Source organism: Ixodes scapularis, unplaced genomic scaffold, assembly GCF_016920785.2.
Source record: "Ixodes scapularis isolate PalLabHiFi unplaced genomic scaffold, ASM1692078v2 PGA_scaffold3__209_contigs__length_174095766, whole genome shotgun sequence".
Classification (NCBI taxonomy): Eukaryota; Metazoa; Arthropoda; class Arachnida; order Ixodida; family Ixodidae; genus Ixodes; species Ixodes scapularis.
In genome coordinates, this window is record NW_024609868.1 from 139,106,514 (window position 1) to 139,115,257 (window position 8,744).

At 36.8% G+C, this 8,744-nt stretch overlaps 1 protein-coding gene across 1 annotated transcript; it reads right to left on the reverse strand.

Moving 5' to 3' along the window:
* Positions 1–480: 480 nt before the first annotated feature.
* LOC115309484 (evasin P1095-like) lies at positions 481–8,159 on the reverse strand. The gene is made up of 3 exons (XM_029967740.2): positions 8,083–8,159; positions 4,014–4,101; positions 481–687 (listed from the first exon to the last, which is right to left on the reverse strand). Exons 1-3 carry the CDS (start codon positions 8,133–8,135, stop codon positions 514–516), a joined length of 315 nt encoding a protein of 104 aa, XP_029823600.2. The 5' UTR covers positions 8,136–8,159; the 3' UTR covers positions 481–513.
* Between the last annotated feature and the right edge of the window lie 585 nt (positions 8,160–8,744).

Consider the following 8,744-nt stretch of genomic DNA (forward strand, 5'->3'; position numbering starts at 1 on the left):
GGCGCCGATAGTTAATTGCGTGTTGAGTCAGTGGTCAGCGAACGTGCCCAACGTCGACATTACCAAATTATTTGCTCGCTTTTTTCGTTTTATAAATGGTTTGTGCTTTGACATTTTACGCGTTTAAACTGACCTGCTCAGTGCATGAAAGTTTTAACTTTTCATGTGCAGCCGCCAATTTTTCAGCTCGTTTTACATCGGAAGATCAAAAAAGACATATAATTCCGCGTCTTTTTTTTTTGCAAAAAAGTTTAGCAATTATATTCATATAGACAATAAGAAAAGCCCACTTCACGCATCTAAAATGAATATATATATTTTAAATTTTCACGACATTAAATGTAAAAATGCTGTCTACATATGCAATCTTTATTTAATTTATTTGTCCCATCTTAAACGCAATATAACAACGGAATACAAACTTAAATATATTTTATTTTTAGTTAATTCACCTGGAGATTATATAAAATTTTCTCCGGCGCCCTAGGAATCCTTGTCTCTTCATGTTCTGGCTTAGTTGCTTGGTGGCCGGGGCGTAGCTTTGATGAGTTCTGTGTCGTTGAAATCCAGATCTTGATAGTTTCCCAAAATTGATATACTGATACAAATACCGTGAGAATTATTGCCTTCATAAACGCATTTGCAATCTTCGCTGCATCCGGTGGATTCTTCGTTTGGAAGTGTGCACTAAAATAAAAGAAAAAAGATAGGCGAGGGCAATTAAACATACTTTTTTATCTAGCATATATGTAGAAATATAAGGTGTATGAAATTGATGTTGCGTTGAGATTTTTGTTTTGCCAAACGTGTTTTTCGCACCGTTTATTCGACAGTTCCATTAACTACCGATTAAAGTCAGGAGAGCTACGTCCATATATTGTTTCGATCTCCGCAGTCACGCTTAGAAAGGAATAATATGTATATATATATATATATAAATATATATAACGGGCATGGTGGCGGGAGGCCGAAGGCGGGGGTATAAAACTGAGAAGAAAAAAACCCTCAGTGAAAAACAGCAACAACGGACGATTTAATCTTCGACGTTTCAGCCGGAGTCCGGCCTTCGTCAGGGAGAACTTTTACAGATGAACGCGGGTGGTATTTATACAATGCTACGGTCGAGTCCAAATTTCGAGGGGTGACGGTTGAAGCTTTCGAGAGAGGGAAGCGTAGGGCAGGTCTTATCCGGGTGAAGAAGAGTGACGGTCGGTGCCAAGTTTCAAGGACGGCAGGATGACGGTTGTAGCTTCTTGGGAGGGGGCGCAGGGTGACTTTGTGTCCGGGGCGGCAGCGGTCTGTGTACGCTATCGTCTATATAGGTCACCGCTGCCGGCCCGGACACAAAGTCACCCTGCGCCCCCTCCAAAGAAGCTACAACCGTCATCCCGCCGTCCTTGAAACTTGGCACCGACCGTCAAGCTTCTTCACCTGGATAAGAACTGCCCTGCGCTTCCCTCTCTCGAAAGCTTCAACCGTCACCCCTCCGAAATTTGGACTCGACCGTAGCATTGTATAAATACCATCCGCGTTCATCTGTAAAAGTTCTTCCTGACGAAGGCCGGACTCCGGCCGAAACGTCGAAGATTAAATCGTCCGTTGTTGCTGTTTTCACTAAGGGTTTTTTCTTCTCAGTTATATATATATATATATATATATATATATATATATATATATATATATATATATATATATATATATATATATATATATATATATATATAAATAGGTTAACCGCAAATTGTACCATTTGTGTTGAGGCCAGGTTATCGCAAGAGTCCTACTAAACATAAAATTGTTGTATTAACCTGAAGAACTAAGTTAATTTTTTTTAAGAATTTAGCCTTAATATTTATCCTCCTAATGAAACTGGTGTAGGTCATTGGGATGCGATATTAGTAGGCGGGATGTTCAGATAATTAATTTGAAATAATTTATACTTACATTTTTCTTTGCTTACATATATTACAATTACAGAAGTGTTACTAAAAATTGAGACACCTTGTTTTGAACCATTATCCGGATGATTATCTTGTCAAAAATATTAATTGCCCGTTCAAAGTTCCTTAATAAACCTATACAAACCATTTGTAGCCTTATTGTTAGAGAATAAGTTAAAAGTCTTCGCAAATGATATCCTTAGCTCGAACCCAATGACCGACGCCATTATTAAGAAATACTAGCCTCAGTTTATGTTGTACGATGCTGTTCGCCAGTTAAAATTTTATTGTGCGAACATTATCCACTTGTTTGCGACAACAAAGAGGTAGGGCTTTGTGCTATTGAATAATTAAAACAAAATTCGAAACAAAGTGTTGTCAAAACTTTAGTAATACTTATTGGCTAAAAAACAATGTTTAAGATTACTCTAACAAAAAAAAAATCTCAAGAAATTTTAAATCTGTGTTAGACTAGCGCCCCTTAAGCCATTTGATAGAGAGGTGTAGTCTTGTATCATACCTAGAGTCGAGCAATAAACAAATAAAGCCTCCTCTGGAATCCCTTTCTTAACAACGAATTCATATTCCTGTACTTCAGTAACACGATGCTATTTACACTGAGCATAATACTACGACATCCACGTCGTGTGTTTCGATATTAGACCAGACTATCCAAACGCAAGAAAGTAGTATGACGCGCTTTTTTACAATATTTTTTACGAATATGTAAATTTAGTGTACATTTAATGATAACTAATAAAGCCTTAGGCTTCGTTAATGCATTTAGACAGATGCATTTAGAAATTGTATTTATTAATTTTATGAATTATGAATATAGGTAGAAAGTAAACTTGGGCTCCACTGAAGAAACCCTATTACAGTAGTAAACTGCGAGAAACACATTTCGCTGTCAACCATCTTTCCTTTTACCCGAAGCACGTAGCACTGGGTATCGATTTGAAATATTTCTGATGATAAAAAAAAAAAATGTAGAGGTTTACAAAAAAATATAACATCAAAAAAGAGTGTCAAGGGCCAATTAAAATGTTTTTATTAAGATATTCATGCTTATTCAGCGTGGTTGCATTGAATTCACATTACACTATTTAAAGTGCAAAATATAATGCCTTCATTAACAAAATATTTTGATCATACCCATAGAACCAGCTAATTTATAGTTTTTAGTCGTTAGTTATTCTTGTAAATAGACGCCAATCTCACGTATTTAAGGCGGTCATTGTAAGACCGCGCAGAGTTATCATGATATTGCGCTCAAGCACAATATTTACACGTGGTGATTACTTAATTGGAGTTTTCTCTTATCAGTTTCATGCCACTATGATCGCTTTTCCGGTACTGTGTTTGCGCATGGTAAAATATACAGATATCTTAGCCAAATACTTTATGGTATGCGATTTGGGCTATGCTTATAAATATTTCTTTCATTCCGGTATAATTGTCTATTAACACGAATATAGGAATTCGTCTAGTAAATCTCCTAGAAATAGGTATCGAAAGGAATCGGAGGCCTTCTTTAGGACATATATATATTTCTAAGCTTTGATTCGTTTGTTGAATGTAGGATATTAGCAACTTGTTGTTTTTCGGCACTGCTAGATATAAAACAAGAGTGCTGCTTTACGAGACCAGTTTCTGCATGAGCCTGGGCAATAGCCCAGGCTCATGCTGAAACTGGCAATTTGCAATTTGAATTTTATTCAAATTGGTGTGGGCAGCAATTAGAAATTCTTTGCTTTGTGAGAACGACCTCATTGAACAATTTTTGGAAAGTTTATAGTGATATTAAAGGAAAGTAATGGTTACGAAACTCAGTTAGTGTGACTATTTTTACGTGAAATCAACTGTATCTCTTTATATGAGGCATTTCATTAGACCCAGTAATGCGTACAAATAGTGCAAGTACTTCAGTTGACAAGAAAGGGGCACTGCATCTCCGCCGCGTAGCCGCTTAAGATTCAGTGCCAAGAACCATTACATATATAGCTGATGTTCACTTCATAAAAATAGTTGAAGTTATAGATATTTTATACAAGACTTCTGAAAATAAATTACATTCTTGCCACAATATTGCACATAAATGCCATCTTCCTGAAATTCTTTTTCTGCTTGCACCTCTGATCCGGCAACAAGTAAATGGATGCTGAAAGAGAGGTAAGTCTTGCATAAATAATTCGTAAACATCTATTAACTCAGAGCATTCTATACAAACACTGCCCCCCACTGTTAAACCTTATATTTTACTATAATTTTATCTGGGAAACCAGTTCGAGAGAATTTAAAGTATTAAGAACATTGAATAAAATTTGGGTAGTTTATATATTGACCACGCACTTTCGGAATGTCAATGCTTGATTTAAAACGATTAACTACATTCTGTAGTGGTTTTAATTTTATCATTAACTACAACCTATACGGCATTCAGTACGGAATATTTTTTGGCTAATTTCACTATTTTTTTGTAAAACGACACATTTGACGTTTGCTCTTTCAGTGCCTAATGTTAGTGCAGCTTTGAGCTGTGGCGACACTGGTTTTCGCAGTAGGTAAGAAATTAAACCAGCGCTGTACAGCTGCTGCCTATGGACTTTAACGTGCATCAGTGTCTAGTAATACACGAACGCACGCCGGTCCCATTCTTATTCAGATCAAAACTAGCAGGGGCCGGGATTGAACCCGGGATCCCGAGGTGTTGCAGTGCGAGCTTTCACTCAGCATCCTCTGAACTGCCTCGCACTAACGCCCTCGACCACCGATGTACTTTCGTAGCCAGCGAATATTACACGTCTTCACTGAATGCTCCCCATCTCAGCAACCTTGTTGCCTAATTTACGCACACGTAAGGCCGCATGATAATAAAAAGGCAATATGAAGCAATGTGAAAAACACCTTCATCCACAAGGACATCAAGCAAACAGCCAAGTAATGCAGGGTAAAACTATCAAACAATATACAATACAATAAGCTGTGCAAACCTTTATACTGTAAATTTGATGTGTAACATAAATATATTAATCTCTGCCTCAACATCCGCTGAATTTCATAAAATCTACTTGCACTGCAATGAAAAAAAAAATATTTGAGGCAACACGCCAGGAAAATAAAGAAAATGTCAGGTGTGAGCTCAAGATGCCACCTATGAACCGAAAAACTGACAGTGGTGCATAATTCTGCCACGTGTATTCCAATTTAGACCCAAGCTCCCAGGTGAAAACCGAACAACCAGAAATGAAGCTTAATTTCCGAATTTACTGGGGAATTGAGGTAAAAAGAAGCATCATGAAGCCGAGCAACCAGGCAGTGAAGACTAACAACGTCGTTGGTTTTCCGATTTAGATTCAAAATACTTATACTAAATCCAAAGGATGTCAAGTTTGGTTATACTATTTTTCTTCGACTTTCGGAGCCCTAAATTGCGTGAGAAAAACCAAAAACTTTTCCCAGAACTGTGCTACTTGAGTTTATTCACGCTCTTAGGGTATATTCTCACGTGTGCTTGGCAATAAACTGTTCGTTTTAAGTTATTGGAACTACTTGGAAGGTTTAACCAACCTGAACGGAAGATACCGGCATGTATTCTGCATTACTTGATTTATATATGCTTTAGTCTTAACGACTTTGTGTTAGTTCTACGTTGTAAATTTTGCTGCTCATCTGAGTGTACAAGGAGGTTGACTGATGCGTTTTTATATTCTCACAGCACAATTCTGGCATAAAAGACAACCATGAAATCTTATATTCCGTATTCATTCATCGGCGAGAACCCTGGATATCAAGGCCATCGTGATTTGAGTTATCAGTTCTTGCTGTAGGGTTCTCAATAAATCCTTGGGAATCAAACTTGGTATAATATCGTAAACATATTGTAGCTTTGGAGAATTACAGAATAATATGGGTTTCAGATCAGAAAGCTTAGAGGCGTATGTTGATGTGATGTTGTTTTGTTTTACGATATCCTTACACTAATTCCGCTTTTATTGAAAAGAAGATTTGGGCATGTGAATTATTCACAATGGAAACATGGCAACCCGAGTGAAGAAACAATTTACTAGGGTGCCACAATGGTTATTATCAATCAAGTTCAATATTAAAGTACCATACGGCAGACATGATATACTTTATTACTGATGTTTTTTTTTCTTCCACCTATTCTAAAGCTGAATTTCAATTTCTCAAGAGGCACGAACTGTCAGTAGTACATTTCCGCGCCTGAACACGCGCTGAAAAAAGAACTAAATCGAGCAAACCGATTAAGGTTATAACTTATAACTGCCCATGTATGATTGGTAAGTGACCAACACGTTGCCTATTCCATGCACGCGTGGTTTGAAACAGCAAACTTAGCATGTTTTTTTTTTAAGAGGTTTATACATTTTGTTTTTGGTTTCACATGTGAGACTAGAATATGTAATAACCTCCAGGGTTTTTAACTCTTAATTTAGTGCATAGTGCATTATATTCAACCGTCAGGTTATTTCTTATTGAGCACAGCCGACGGTGCGGTAAATAATCATATAAAACATTTGCTCTAAAATTTACTGCTTTGGCTCGGCGGGAATATCAATACTATCCACCAAGAAAAGAAAAAAAAGCCAAGAAAAAATTTGCTTGGATACATTATGTGATCAAATATGGGATCTTGTTTATCACACAAATTGGAAAAATGACTAGAAAAATAGCTTCTGTTGACGCATGCATATTCTCTAAAATTGAAGCGCTAACTGGTAATGAAATGTTGGATTATTGAATACAGACTCCCGGTTTCTACTCGAAAGTTGCTAAGCGTCATCGTAAAAAAAAGATAATTCGTAAATTTTAGAAACACTTGGACCGCGTGGGAAGTGCGCCGTGTGCTTAAGATACAACTCGTACAGCAGGTGCAAGGCTGAAGGTTCGAAAAGGCGCCAGCGAGGTTTTCTTGTCTTTTACCATTCGCATTTTACAACCACCAGCCTTGTGCATGCTGCACAAATGGTAAATTAGGTGCAGTACCGTGCTTTCCACGTGCTCAAAGTTAAAAAAAACTAATTTAGTGGCTATTGATGACCTTGTGCACTTCTTTAATTTAAATAATAAGTCTGTATTCAATAATAAAAAAAATAGATTCACACATTCTTGGTAATTATCTAAGTTATCGTGGCGATTTGTCCCCCATGATAAGCCCCGGTGGCCGTATCACTTCCCATTCACACACCAAAGGCGTCTAGTTCTCAAGGAGTTTTTAACACGAATCTGAAAACCATAAAAATTCTGTAGTCTGTGTAGACTGGCCATTCTATATCTGCCTTGAAAAAAATATAATTTTTTTTAAAGAAAGCTTCGATTGCCGTTACTGAATCTTATCTTTCTATTGCAAAAAAGAACAACATGCCGATTCTTTGTAATGTCGTGTTAATTCAAATGATGTCAAAATATTATCTCAAAGTGTAATATAATGTTTTTTTAGAGATGGCCTGGTACTATAAGTGCCCTGATATTATTTCTCCACTACGCAGAATACGCAATTAGGCTGGTGCATGAAAATGAATATGATGTGTTCTCCAATAAAGGTGAAGCTAAGCGGACGCAAATCTCTGCAGTATTAGAATTCGAGCTTGTGCCATTATAATGCTAATGGCGCACTGGAATAACTACAATAGTTACTATCAGTAAAAAATATTGACATCCTCGGAATGTTTGTTGGCGACGAAAATCCACGTGTTTGTTCACTGTTGCATATGCATTTAGAAGCTTCCGTGAGATTCCAAAATTGAACAGGCTCTATTTTCATTCGCAGTTTACTCTGCCTGCTCAGTGGCTTATTTTGTCACTTCGGGAAAAGGAAATTATGAGCTGCCGTTTAAAGCACTTCAGCTAGTGCTTTGAGTCATAAAGATCCAAATGCAATTGACATGCCAAGCAATTCACACAGTAGAAAATTGCAGTGTATGTTCAACTCCCAAAATACGTGAAGCTGAATACTGAAAATAATAAACAAAATCGCAAATTACATAATGAATTTTGGGTTTAAAATTAAATTCTAGCTACGCAACTTTGTGGATAGATCATCATACAAGTTTAATAATATTTGTAATTCTAAATCTGAAATTTTAGAAAAGATAAAAACGTCTGCTTGGCAACATACCCAAGGACCATAACGGCGGCAATCTGAAGAAATATTATAGTTTTGAGTTCCATTTCAAGTACTTCGTCGGAGTTGTGATAGGGCGTACTTTACCCTCAGAGCTTATATACCGGTTAGAATAAAATGCAGGTGTTATTTTCTAAAATAACTAAGACTGACGTCACTCGCATAGCGTAAGTTCGCCAACAGAAAGAAGCGTAAATAATACACTTTTTTTTTCAATGCGCACCTGTTGTTAGTTGTTATGTATCGTAGGCGTGACTGTATGAAAAAATATTTTATATTCGACTGCCAGTCGCACAATATATTAATTTACAGGGTTCTTTGACCTACGTGGGACAAAAACTTTCGTGTATACAACCTAAAAAGCACATTGAAGTTTGATAGTCTGTTCCAAATTAAATAGAGTGCTTTGTGTAATTGTTTTGCTTAAAAAGCATGGTGAGCAAACAATATTTGTCTCTTAATTGAGCTTACGAAAAAATATAATAATAAAAACCAACTCTAAAGAGGGTTCTCGCAAGTCATGAAATGTTCCGAAAATAACTGAATAAGATATACTGACTATATACGTGCAGGAACAAACGCAAATCTCATTTTGCTGGGAATCGAATTTCTTTGTCTACAAAAAGAGTTTCGAGTGTGTTAACGAATTGTCACAC

Coding starts and splice junctions, on each gene's coding strand:
- LOC115309484 (XM_029967740.2), bottom strand. CDS start 8,135: ATGGAACTCAAAACTATAATATTTCTTCAGATTGCCGCCGTTATGGTC. Junction 4,102..8,082: donor GCCGCCGTTATGGTCCTTGG/GTATGTTGCCAA, acceptor CCTCTCTTTCAG/CATCCATTTACTTGTTGCCG. Junction 688..4,013: donor TGCAATATTGTGGCAAGAAT/GTAATTTATTTT, acceptor CTTTTATTTTAG/TGCACACTTCCAAACGAAGA.